This window comes from Mustela nigripes, chromosome 11, assembly GCF_022355385.1.
Source record: "Mustela nigripes isolate SB6536 chromosome 11, MUSNIG.SB6536, whole genome shotgun sequence".
NCBI lineage: Eukaryota > Metazoa > Chordata > Mammalia > Carnivora > Mustelidae > Mustela > Mustela nigripes.
The window spans coordinates 38,433,029-38,446,407 of record NC_081567.1 but is presented as its reverse complement, the minus strand read 5'-3'; the positions used below and the strand labels follow the sequence as shown (position 1 = coordinate 38,446,407).

Sequence of the window (13,379 nt, the reverse complement as noted above, 5' to 3'; positions counted from 1 at the left end):
ACAGATAGCGTCAGAACTGCTTGTGAGGGAAAAAAACCCACATTTGGTGTCAAGAGTGTGTCAGCAGAAAAATGAAAGTGTTGGGGCATCTGGGTGGCTCAGCTGGCTAAGCATCTACCTTCCGATCAGGTCATGATCCCGGGAGGAGCCCAGCACTGGGCTTCCTCCTCAGTGGGGAGTCTGCTTCTCCCTCTGCCCCTCCCCCAACTCCTGCTGCCCCTCTCTCAAGTAAATAAATAAAATCTTCAAAAAAAGTAAAAGAAAAAGGAAAAGGAAAACGCTTCTACTTAGGCGTCCGGAGAAGAGCGAGTAGGGGGTCCGGCTGCGTGAAGACTTATCATCAGCCCCAGAAGCTCTGAGAAACCTGCTCCGACTGAGAACGGAAGACCCAGGCAGATTCATAAGACCCCTGGGTGCAAGAAGACCAGAGAAAGTCCAGCTTCAAGTTCTTTCTTAAAAAGTTGTTTGGGGACAAATCCCAGAAAAAGAGAGACTAAAAGAATAAAAGACAAAAAGACGGCGATGTGAGAGCTGAAGAACTGCGACTACAACCCAGAGGGAGTCAGGGCCTCTCGGGCAGGCGGTCTGTGTCCTGAGTGTCCGCACCAAGCAGCTGGTGGGGGGGGGGGGGGGGGGGGAAAGGGGGACACAGATGGGAAAGTATCCCGTGGGGACAAAGAGTACTGATAAAGATTATGCAAGAAGTCAAGGAAATTTTCCGAAGCACGAGATGCCGCTAGAAGATGGAGGACAGAAGTGTGAGGAAGAACCCGTCCCAGCCGCAGGCTCACGAGTGGAGGAACAGGGACGCTCAAGACAGGACTGCAAAAACTCTCTTAAACGTGCAGAGAACGAAGTGCAGGGCAGGGGTTCATTATGCAGCCTTGGGGTGGGGTCAGGAGTCCACAGGGACAACTATAAAATTCCACATCAAGTGAAATGTGCAGGCGGCCCCCATGGCATCATGGAAAACACTGGGACTTCAGAAACTCTGAGGTAGTTCAGGCTACCAGAAAGATCCAGAACTTTCCAGAAAGGGACCAATGCAAGATGCATGGCCACTTGCCCAGGGTCATCTGTCAGAGAACTTCATCCCTGGAAATGGGAAACAAGTTCCTTCATACAACTGAAAAACACTGATTCTACCCCAAATGTAGAGAAAAGAGGGAAAAATGCATGTCTCAAAGCAAGTGGTTCTGTGCTCAGCACAGGGCTTAAATTGTCCACGACCCAGCAGCTCAGAACAATCTCTTCAGGACTAGAACAGAGAAGCCGCAGAGATCAAAGGCAGCCCTGCTCCCAGGGAAGCCGGGGCTGGCGTTAGCAGGCAGTGCCACGGGCCAGCTCCGGGCTCCCCTGGTAACAGTCTCTGAAGCCTCCTTGGGGACCTCTGTCTCACTCCATCTCTTGCTAAGTGACAGCTCAAACACTCCCAACGACTATGTCACAGTGTGGAGCACAAGGCAGCGCTGGCGAAAACTATGTTTACGGTAACAAAAGAGAGGGAGGCATTGCGGAAAGCCACGGAATTGCTCTGGAAAGCCGGGTCTCCCCTGTGCACCAGGAGACGCAAAAGCCCGGCGCCCTCCTAGGGCGCAGCCCACAGTTCCGTGATTCTGTAAGGACAGTGCTGCTTCCTCGGGGGATGAAAGAGCTGAGAAACGAAGCTGAGATGTTCGGTGACCCCCGCGCGGTGGAGGCCAGCAATGCCAGGGACCAGCACCCTCTGGATCCCGGAGCAGAGACCACCAGGGCTGGGGTCTCTCAGTCTGCTCCCCAGGTCGGCTGGAGAACCTGAGCTTGAGCTCCACTGCTGGAAGGCTCAGGGCTCCTGCGCCCTTGTGGATGCAGGGCGGGGGAGGGGAGGTGGGTTCAGCACCCACAGGCTTCACCCTCAGGGCTGCTGCGGGCTCTGCACTGTGGAGGGCCCAGCGGCTCCTGGCCGGTCAAAGGAGGGCTGAGGCTCAAGCTTAACCTACCACGGAACGAGAAGCCTGCTCAGAAGCTTCCAGAACAGCGGTGAGGCTTGGGGCCAGGCCAGCCTCCACAGGCTCCCGGGTTGTGCAAGGGGCTGCCCGCGGCCTAGGTGCCGCTGCTGAGTCGGGGGCACAGGGTGCTAACGGACAAGGCTCTAGGGACAGGGGCTCGGAGGCCCCCACCCACGCACGCCCCGGCCGAACGCGGAAGCCCCGGGAAGTGCTCAAGTGGGGGCAGGTGCGGTCGCCCTTGAGCACCTTCACCTCAAACCCAACGCTCCAGACTAGGGGGGCACGACCGCGCAAGGAGCAGGGGCTCTGCGGTGCACCTGTCTGAAGGCTGAAGGGGAGCCTGTGGGAGGGGTGTTGCATCCAGGGAGAGGGGCACCCAGAAGCCTGGGTGGGGGTAGCATGGGGGAGGGGGTAGCGCTTGTGGGTCGCCCTGTCTGCCAGGGAGCGTTTTTTGGGGGGGGGGGGGGGGGCGATCCAGAAGGGGGCTTTGGGGGGGGGGGGGGGTGTGTCCCGGAGGAGGGGCGTCGTGCAGGGGAGGGGCACGAGTGGAGGGAGGAGCACTGGGGAAGTGGCGGGGAAGCGATGGGGGAGAGACCCGGGGATGCACGTTGTGGAGGGAGAGCGTCCTGTGGGGAGGATCGCCCAAGGGGGAGAGGCGTCCCAGGGAAAGGGGACCCTGGAGGGGGGGCGTCCCGAGGAGAGGGGCGTGGGGTGGGGTGATAAGCTTCCTGTGGGGAGAGGTGAGGAGCGCCCTGGGGAGTAGGGGCACGTCGGGAGAGGGCGTCCGGGGGAGCGCCCTGGGGGGAAGGGACGCCCGGGGGGAGGGGCGCCCTGAGGGGAGGAGAGGGGCATGTGCAAGGGGAGGGGCGTCGGGGGCGCTGTGGAGGTGCCCCGGGAAAGGGGGAGACGGATGGGACCGGGGCGGGGGGCGAAGAGTGCGAGGAAAGCGTTGTCTTGGGCGAGGGGCTGTCCCGGCGTCGGGGACGGTCTGGGGGACGAGGGCGCGTGCGGGGGCCACAGTGACGGGAGCCCTGGGCCCCGCGGACTCACAGTAAACGAAAGCGAGGGCCCTCAGGAGCACGATCCTGGTCAGCCAGAAAGTGCCCGCTCGGAGACGGGCATTACAGCCCGTGGGCTCGCGCCCCGGCCCCCGTCCCGGCGGAGACCCAGGCTCGGCGCCCGCATTCCCGGCTTTCCGCCTCCTCAGGGACTCCTCGGGGGCCGCCATCGCGGGGCCGCCAGTGCGCATGCGCGTGAGGCGCCAAGCGCCCGGACGCCCCGCCCAAAAAGGGAGGCCGCTCCCGCCAGGGCTGGCCACGCCCATGGGCGGGGAGCGCGCTCCGGCTCCAGGCGCGCGCGCGCCCCCCGCAGGCCGCCGGGCGTGCTGCAGCAGTGAGGGCAAGACGGGGTGTACCTGGGAGGACCAGCGTGTACTCCATCCGTAAAGCGGCGGACTCATTCCCTGGTTGGCGCTTTCATCAGCCAGTGTTGCAGAAGCTCCCGGTGCACTTTCTCACCCACGCGGCTGCCCTCCTGGACCCTCTCTCTATGACTGTTGGAAAGCTTGTGTCTGGACATGACCGGGGTGGGCCTGGTCAGCGTCCGCGTGGGCAGCAGAGGACCCTTGTGGGTGCTGCACTCCCTCTGCGTGCCCCTGCGGTGTATGGAGTCGCATTCCAGGAGAGGAAGGCTTGGAGGCAGCCACTGACAGCTCAGCGTGTGTGGCCAGGGGTCTACAGGTGCCCTTCCCATGCCCTCATGTCTGCTGTCCTGGGAGGATGTTGGGGTGACAGTTACCCAGCTAGCAGGGAGAGCACAGTCAGCGGCTGGGTCCTGAAATCCAGCCAGATCCTTCAGCTCAGGGCAGCAAAGCTGCACTAGGCAGCACCCCTACAGGCTCTCAGGGTGGCACCGCCAGCCCCCTGGGGAAAGTGGCGCCGTGAGGATTCAGAGGAAAGAACTTACCGACCAATGTCCCAAGCAGAAACCTGGTGAGAACACCAGCAACTCCACGTTCTGAGCACAGAGCAGCCCAGGCACCGCTCAGGAGAAGCGTGCCATGTGCTCACAGGCACTCCTTAGAAGAACACAGGGCGTGCAAGACGGCGTAGGTATTAGACCCTTAGTGGTCAGTGGGCACACTGTGAGGTGCTTGGAAGCACATCGCTGAGGCAAGTGTGGGTTTTCCTTATTCTTCACAACTCTTTACATTTTAAAGATCCTGTTCTTGTGTGTACATTGCAAATGTTTGTCCTGGGTGTTTTGTTTTGACATCTTGTTCTGAGTGTTTTGATGTATAAATTATGTATACTTGTGTGGCCAAATGATCAGTCTTGTTTGATTATATCTTTACTACCTGCTGTGTGAGCTCTGTGAGGGCAGGGACTGGCTTTGGACATAGACTCCCCCAAATCTAGGACAGATCAGCAACTTCTGGAACCTTTCTTCAGCCCCTGGCTGTCCCCCACCTGCACTGCTGGAGTGATAACACGTGCATCTTACAGTGTGAGTTTTTAAGCAGTGCCTTCCCCCCTTTTTTGCAGTGGAAAGGTCTCCCTTCAGAGCCCAACTGCAAAGTGGGGCATGTAAAAGATCAGCGGGGGGGGGGGGCAAACATTTTCTGCATTTTTGTGAGCCCCCAGCAGGAAACCATGTGCCCAAGGGCTCCCAGCCCTGGGGGTCTGGGGAACAGTTAGTCCCTGTCTGTCCTTCCAGGTCTTTCCTTCAAAGCTACGATCTGCACTTCCCCTGCCGGGTCCGGGTGCTGTTTGGGATGGGTTAGCACAGCTGTCTGGGGGAGAGCAGGGAGAATTTGGCGCCCCTCAGCCCAAGCCCACTTGAGCTTCCATGCCTTCCCCCGGATGCAGGAGGTGCTCAAGGGACAGAAGGCAAGGAAGGACAGCTCTGCCATCAGGTGTGACCCAGGGTGCTGCTTTTCAGGTGGGGACAGTCCTCACAAAGGGCCCTTTGTCCTCGGCTTCCCCTGGCCCGAGTTGCATTGTTCTCCCCAGAGAAGGGCACAATGGGGCATTGTGTAGAGCAGAAAAGGGGCCTTGTCCAGCATCCAGCTTGCTGGGCTCCAGGCTCCCTCTCCGGGTTTACCCAGGGTGGGCGAGGCCATCGGAGAGGATGGCGGGGAGCTCATGTCCTTCTGTTTCCTCCGGGACCTGCCTTCCTGGTTGCTGACTGCAGAGATCCAGCGAGTCTGAGGGTCTAGAACGCACAAGGGAGCAAACCTGACAGAGCAGGGCTTGCCCTGAGGAGAGGCCGGCCAGCGGCTCAGGGATGGTCTGTTTCCACGCCGATTTAATCAGAAGTGTGCTGGTCTATTACTGAGCCGGAGAGCAGAGAGAAATATTGACACCTGCTGCATGTCAAGCCCAGCGGGAGCAGCGGACGCACAGGTCATGTGTGGTCCTGTTCCCCGTATATGACATGTCCAGGATAAACAGTCCGCAGAGACAGAAAGCAGACTGGTGCTTGTCTAGGGCTGGGGGTCGGGGAGTGACGAAAGTACTCCAGAGCCAGACAGAGGTGATGGCTGCGCAGCACGGGGAGCCCGCCGAAAGCCTACCCAGCGCACACTTCCAAATGCTTACACGCTCTGCCCTGTGAACTTCACTTCCACGCCTGCAAGCCCCAGGAATGCGGGGGTCTATCTCTGGAGAGGCTTCTCCCCCATACCAGGAGCCCTGGGGTAGGGGGAGGGCTCCTAAACCTACATTTTCAAGCCAAAAACTGCTGGAGGAAAAAGCCTGGTTCCCGAGGGACGGGTGCAGAGCCCCGCCTGGACAGAACGAGCGAGAAAGAGCCCAGAAGAAGACAAGAGGAGAGAAAGGGAGGCTTCCCCGAAATGACCCCTTAGCTCCAGCCTGGGGCTGGTGTCACACGGACCCACAGACAAGCCAGAACTCCTGGGCCCGTCCCAGGGGTGCTATCCACAGCTCCCCGGGTGCCGTCCCAGAGTGGAGGCGCACACAGGCCCACGGGCTGGCGGTATTCCCAGCAGCTGCGGGAGGGCTTCACGGAGGAATGAGCCCCGTGTCAGCACCTCGTCCAACTGTCCCCAGGCACCCTGGCTTGGCAGCCCCCTCTGCCTCAGGGCAATTGTTCCTGCCGTGTGTCTGCAGCTGTCTCTGGCACCCACAAGACCCCAGCTTGGGCCCGACCTAATCGCCCTCCCTTCATTTACCCCAATTTTTCATGTCTTGACATCTGTTGATGGGGAGACAGAACCCACGGGCGCTAACATCTGTCACTTTCTTCTGGGGGGGTGGTCAGTTTGGGCTGGTCCCCCCCTGACTGTCCAGTGGCCAAGACCCTGGGTAAGGCTGGCAGGTGCCGGTGGGGGTGGGTGAGCAGGTGCTGGGCCATTTGCTGGTTTGCGGGAACTGTGACTCACGGACGGCTGTTCTGCTTGGCTCACCCATCCCTCTCCTGGCACCCTCGCCTCTCTTCCCGTGCCTCCACCCCAGAAGGAGATGTGGTTCTGTGCGGCCAGGCAAGGCCGGTAAGCCACGAGCCACGACCGCAAGGCAGAGACGAAAGCAGAAAGTCAGGGTGCTGTTACCATCCGTGGCTGTTGAGCCAGATGGGACAAGAATACGTGCTCTGAAGTGTTTCTCTTGGAGTCAGGCTCTGTCCCGAAGGAAGATTTGGAAACTGCCCAGGCCAGGGGTCACAAACAGGAGGACTGCGGGCTGAATTCTACTTGCAGATCTGTGTCAGTTACCAGTCACCACAACAATACTGTGTAACAAACAGACTTCAAACCAAAAATCATGGTGCCGGCCGCGCTGCTACCCTCCGAGCTGGGCTCAGGCTGTGCGTCTGCAGTTGGCTGAGGTCTGGGAGCAGCTGGACACGGGGCAGGCTGGGGCCTCTCTCCGGAGGCCTTACAGCCTGGCCCATAGTGGCTCCACACTCCCCTCCTGACCAGGCTCCAGATGGCATCGGCACCCAAGACCCCTGATTTGACCCAAACTCCTTATTTCATGGGCTTGCGGAGCTTGTGCCCCCCACCCTCTAGGACTATGCCTCACGTCTGGAGGATTTCTGCCCCTGATTCTAGCAAACGACTCGCTTCTGAAGAGAACAGGTGTCACTCCTATGAGGTATTCTCCGCGAAGGTGGAGACAGCCCCAGCAGTGCAGACGGGCTCTGGAAGTTGCTACTGGGACTGACAAGCGACAAGCATCAGGTGGGGTCTCCTGGATGCCCAGCAGCCGGCATCCACCAGTTCACATAGGCCCCACGGCAAGCCCGTGGAACAGACGGGCATTCCGGACCCCCCTGCTGCCCAGAGTAAGCCCGGACTCACCCAAAGTCAAAGGGCCACAGGGGACAGAGGCGTCACATTCCCGTGACCTCGACGCCCTCTTTTGCAGAACTTTAGTGCCTTCTCAGGGGACCCCTGCAACTCCCTCATGCCCCTTTCCACACCCTGAGGGCGGGAGGCAGGGGCAGGTGGCCACTCTTCCTCTGAGCCTTCCTGATGGGCTCCCAAGAACTCTCAGCTTTCTTCCCTTATGCACAAGGCTCCCGCCTGAGGGGGTCTTAATTCGAGCCTCCTTCGCCAAGTTCCGAAAAATAAATCTTTGGGAGACAGAGGAAATCTTTTGACAGGGTGTGTTTTAATTTGTCTTTTTTTTCTTTTTTTCTTTTTTTTTTTTTATTTGACAGATGGAGATCACAAGCAGACAGAGAGGCAGGCAGAGAGAGAGAGGGAAGCAGGCTCCCGGCTGAGCAGAGAGCCTGATGTGGGGCTCGATCCCAGGACCCTGGAATCATGACCTGAGCCGAAGGCAGAGGCTTTAACCCACTGAGCCACCCAGGTGCCCCTTAATTTGTCTTTGGTACTGCCCTGTCTCTGGAACCTTCTGTGGGGTCAGAGCCAGCCTGGGCCCCTCACTCTGAAAGAGGATTTTTCTCTCCGAGACTTTTTTTCAAGCTAACGTCTGCCTTTCTCGATCGTAACAGATGTGGGGCTCCATTCCCGGGGGCTTCCCACGTCTATCTTCAACAGGAAGCCTCGTTAAATCTGAAAGTTGAGTTCGGGAGGACAAGCACAGCTCCCGGAGCCTATCTGGGCTCGGAATCCAGTTTTCTGGACTGAGGGTTCTCTTTCGAAGTGCTGGCTCCCCTCCGGCCAGGGGGCTGGGAAAGCCTCTCCAAGCCCCGTTGCCTCTCAGAGGAGCCCAGTGATCAGAACGCAGGGGAGCTTGGTGCACAGGGACAAGGACCCAGCTGCTGGTGAAGGGCAAGGGTCCTGAGCTGGGGACTGGGGTCCAGGGGGCAAGCGCCCAGAGTAGCCGGAAAGCCTAGGGTCCAGAATGAGGGTGGGGTCTGAGGCCCAGGATCCTGTATTATGTAAAGCCCATGTGCTCAGGCAAGGAAGGGAACGTATTGTACCATGTCAATGCCATGGATCTGCCATGGGATGGCAGATCCCAGGTCTCTAACACCTCAGCGGACTTGGTTTCCCCCATCGATGATATTGCTGGCACCTGGCCTGGACACCTGGTGTCCAAGGAAGGCTGTATTCGGAGACCCCTGGGACCCTGCCTGAGGACGGTTTTGTTTTTTTTTGTTTTTTTTTTTTTTTTTTTTTTGCTACAGAAGCAGCGTCTGCCTCCCGTCAAAGACACACACCAAAACCTGAATGTCACTAGTGGAGTCAGCCCCCCAGGCCCAGGCCAGGGGGAGGAGAGATGGATAGGCACAGCTGGAGGCTGGGGCTGGTGGTGAAGGGTGTCGCTACCAGCAGGGGGTGACCGGAGGCCTGGGCAGAGACCACAGCTGTTCTCAACACATCTGTGTAGCACATGTCACTGGACAGGCCGTGTTCACTGGGGCTCAGCCCTCTGGGTTCAGCATCGCTCTCTCCCCAAACATTTTCCAAGAATGGCCACACAGAGGGTCCCACTGGGCCATCAGCAGTCATCCCTGGGCAGGGTGGCTTTCCTCCCAGGAGGCTTCAGAGCTGGTGACAAGGTGCAGACAAGAGCTGCGGCCATCCCTACCTAAAGGCTGGGCGGGGTCCTGAAGATACACTGGCTTGAGCAGGAGCCCCCCTCTGGAGCGAGCCGCTCAGCAACCCGCACACGCTGGCCCGCAGCACCAAGGTCTGTGGCGGAGGGAGCAGAATCCAGGCGGGATCTTCCTTCTAGTGTCCTCCACACGCAGAGCAGAGAAGGCCCAGGAACAGACACAGCCAGCTCCCAAGTGGACATCAGCCCAACCAAGGGGAGGGCTTTGACCCAAACCAGAACTTCCACGCCAGCTGGCAAACTAAGTCGGGGTGTTTGAACAAAAAGCTTGGCCCAGAGCCCTGATGGTCTGTTACTGAGGGACACTGGACTCCTGGCGCCCCTGGGAGTCCCCTCGCCTCTCTGGAGACCCAGTGGGGCAGGACGAGGCTGTCTTTATGGAGCCACTGTTTGGGGCTGACTGCTCATCTGTGTCTGAGACTTTCGGTTTCTGCAGACCAGCCAGTAATTAAAAGCACCAATTAATCTTTGAGACTGAGCCGGGGGTCCCAGGATGTGATGCCAACTGCCTTGGGCTGGCTCACAGAGAGGCCCAGGTCACGACTGCAGACACACAGGGGACATGCCGTCCCTGGGGCTCAAGAGCACCCCCCCCGTGCCTTTCTCTGAAAGACCGTACACACCAAGGACACGGCCTCCCAGGCTGTCCAAGATCTGGGCTGGGCAGGGGGTGGGCAGAGACATCAGGGCACTGCGAGCAGTTAGAGTACAAGGCCCACTTCCATGGTGGGCAGCCCTTCCTTCCCACTCAGCCTCCCCAGGGCCCACCACACACACACACACACACACACACACATGCACATGAGCACACACATGTACACATAGTGGCACACATACATAGGCATGCCCACACATTTACTCGGGCACACACAGGGTACGTGCACACGCACACATAAGGGCACACACATGCACACACACACACACACACACCTGGGAGCATGCACATGTGCTCGCACATGTATGTGTATGCACACAGGTGCACACATGTGGGCAAGGGCTTTCTGAGCTTCCCTAGAAGCCAACAGGTGGGAGGATTGGGGGTCTTCTGCCTGGAAAAGGTCTCCCTGGAACCGTCCGGGCCTGGACCAGCCCGGGCTCATTGGCACAGGGGTGTTTGCCAGCCTGTACACCCTTCTTCACAGGTGCCCTTGGGGCCCTGCCGAGGGTGTAGGTCTAGAATCCTCATCTCCATCGACATTCCTAGGCCCCAGGGGCAGGGATATGATTTATACCTGGACTATTGGATCATATCCCTGAGACTGCAAAAGCCACGGGGTGAAGTTGGGGGTGTGGGGGCAGGAAGGAACAGCCAGGAGGTGGACCGAGAGGAAGTTCAAAGAACTGTCCCTCAAGTTTTAAATCACTGTAGCTTCACTCTTTCTCAGATACCCTATGCTCTCTGCTGCCTCAGGGCCTTTGCACATGTTGTCTTCCCCCAACTTCCTTGCCATTGAGAGAATGGTCTTTCCTCCTTTTTCCAGAAGTTGGAAGCTTTAGGTCTCAGCTGAATTTTGCCTCCTCAAAAGACTCCTTCCCAGATGCGCGCGCGCACACACACACACACACACACACACACACACACCCCCCTCTGCTGTGGTGAGTGTCGCATCTCTTTGGTGTTTGCCCACTAAAGCCCCTGGCACAAAACAGATGCTTCATCATTACTAAGGAACACAGGAAGCAACCACGGTCACCCCTTTCTCTGAACGCTACACCCGCGTACCTGCTCAAGGCCTGCCTAGCCATTGAGGGCACACACTGAGGTCAGCACTAACGGAAGAGGAGGCTGGATGGCACGCTGGTAAGTATACGGGCTTTCCAGAAGGCCAGGAGGCTGTGGAATATGTCTGCGTGCCATCCTATGTGTCCATAGCCTGCGCTGGGCCGATGAGCTTACACCTGGATGCTGCCTGGTGGGGAAGGGCATACACACAGACAGTCCGAGTCCGGGCCTGGCAGGATTTGCGCTCCCTTCCCATCCTGTTGGAGTCATGAGCTGTACATACATGATGGGCATGGCCCACCAGCCCTACCAATCTCCAGGGCAGTCGCTGCAGCCCCGTGGAGCTGATGGTGGGGCCTAGGACCTGTATGACAGGGATTGGCAGGGGACTCCCCCTGCCTGGTGGTCACCAGCCCATGACCCTCTGGGCCAGTGGAGAGGCTGCCTTACCTGATGCCTCCCTTGCCGTTTGTGCTTCCTGTCTCTGCACACAGCAGATCTGGTGCCCAGGGGTACACTGGATGCAGGGAGGGGTGGGACCTGTTTTCTCGGGGGTCCAGGTCTGCCAACCTCAACCCTTCTCCTGCTTGCATTTGCAGTGGGTCCCCACGGGCCAGTAAGATGGATGCGTACCCTCAGGCGATCCCCGTTTGGGCCTCCCTCAGTCCTCCTGCTGCAGAGTGTGGAGTGCGGACCCCAGATGGAGGGCAGGACCTCAAGGGGAGGCCACTGCAGACAAGCAGGTAAGGATGTTCCCCCGCAGGTGACAGAGCCAAGGGAGGCCGGCCACAGGACAGGAGACAAGGGCACAAGCCAAGCCCAGAGGCTTCAGCTCTGCCGTCCTGGGGCCCTCCACGAGCGCTTAGACAGCAACCGCGCCATAACGCACAATATCAGGTTCGCTGATGTAGGGCAAGCAGCGGAGCCCATCCTGTGCCTTGGGGTCACCTGCAGGTGACAGGAAATCTGGGCTCCTCCCTCTTAGACTCTGAGGTGTCCCCACAGAGAGGCCAGCATGTTCCCATGCAAGGCTGTGGGATCCCTGGGCAGCCCCTAGAGTCCCTGAGGTGAAGGCTTCATCCCTAGACAGGCAGCCCAGGTGGACAGGGCTTCAAGGCCCAAGTGCGAGCTAAAGAATCGGCAACCGGTGGCAAGGGCAGGCCTGGGTGGGGCCAGGAAGCCTGCCCTGGGCAGTCCGGGGCTTGGTGGTGAGCCCGGGATCCGTATTATGAGCACTCCGAGACTCTTCCGTGGACGCACCGACTTTAAATTTGGAGTTTTCTGGTAGCACACCCACTCCGTTCTGGGCATCGCCCCTTCGCTGCAGGGGCCAGTGGCCCGGGCGTCCAAGACTCTGAGGAGGGGAATCGGTGCCCTTGTCTAGGGTCACCCAGGGCGCGGGACCCAGAGCTCACAGCCACACGTGTTCCCACTCGGCCACGCGGGGGCCTGTGGCGAAGCTCTGGGCAGCCGGTTCCTCGCCTCCCCGAGGGTTTGGCAAAAGAATCTGAGCCCCCCTCGGGGACTGCCAGGCCCAAAGCCAACTCGCGGGGGCGGCCTCGGGCGGGGACTCGGAGCCGCGGCCCAGCTCTAGCCTCAGGAGAAATGTCCCCTCTCCGACCCCACTGCCCCAAGACGGGCGGCACAGCCCGCCCCCTTCCCTCCAGGCTGACGCGCCCATCTCCTCCACCGAAGGCGCCTCGGGGCGGCCATCACCTTCGCTGGACCACCCAGGGCCGCCCAGCCGGAGAGCCTCAGCGCCCCCCGCCCTCAACGGGTCAGGCCCGGAAGGCCCTAGGCCCCCGCGTCCGGCCACGCCATCCGCCGGGCGGCCCCAGGGACTCCACAAGTAGGGTCAGCTCAGTCCCTGCCCAGCGCTCCCGCCTCCCTCTGCTGCCCGGCTCCTGGGGCCGCTCTCCCGCCCGCGCTTTCCCCGCTCATACCGGACTGGGCGGGGGACCTGGGATCGTCCAGCTCCCAGCCGCGGCCCTTGGGCGCGCTTTACCTGGACGTGCGCGGCGCGCAAACCAAGGGCGCCCTGGAGGGTCTTGCCCGGCGCGCTGGCCCTGCGGGCGGGGAGCCCGGGCTTTGAGGCTACACGGCCGAGCCAACCCTCCCTTGGGCTGCAGGCTGGCAGGAGTTGACCCCGGCGCCTCTGGGTTGCGGGCGAGACGTCGGGGCTCAGGACCGCCTGTGGGGGAAGCTCTGGAGGACCCGCCTCCAAGCGGAGCGGGCTTCTCCGGGCTTGGCGACCCGGCCGGGGGCAGGACCCGCAGAAGCCGCAACGCGCCTCGCAGAGACACCCCGGAGCGCCCCGCCGTCCCCGGTCCTCGACCCCTTTCCCTCCCCGACCCGACTGGAAAAGTGGCCCCAGGCGCGGGGCGGCGCCGGGCGGGGCGTGCGGGGGCGCAGAGGGAACCACTGCACTTTCTTCGGATGGGGGAGGGGCGGGCGCCAGGCTCCGCCCCCGAGGGCAGCGGGGCGCGCGCCGGCCAATGAGGAGCCGGGGAGGGGGCGGGGCCTCGCGGCCGCCGCTTAAAGAAACTTGTTGCGGGTCCTCGGTCGGGACGGAGCTTCGGCGGCGGCGGCGGCGGCGGCGGCGGCGGCGGGGAGGCCCGG

General features: G+C 60.6%; 1 protein-coding gene across 2 annotated transcripts in view; it reads right to left on the bottom strand.

The window, feature by feature from the left end:
* The window catches only part of LMF1 (lipase maturation factor 1), an 81,933-nt gene extending 78,670 nt beyond the window's left edge, over window positions 1-3,263 (bottom strand). For both annotated transcript variants that reach the window (XM_059415761.1, XM_059415762.1), the window contains exon 1: window positions 3,039-3,263. In XM_059415761.1, coding sequence (XP_059271744.1) covers window positions 3,039-3,237 — 199 coding nt within the window. In that variant the 5' untranslated portion in view covers window positions 3,238-3,263. The remainder of the gene's footprint in view (window positions 1-3,038) is intronic.
* Between the last annotated feature and the right edge of the window lie 10,116 nt (window positions 3,264-13,379).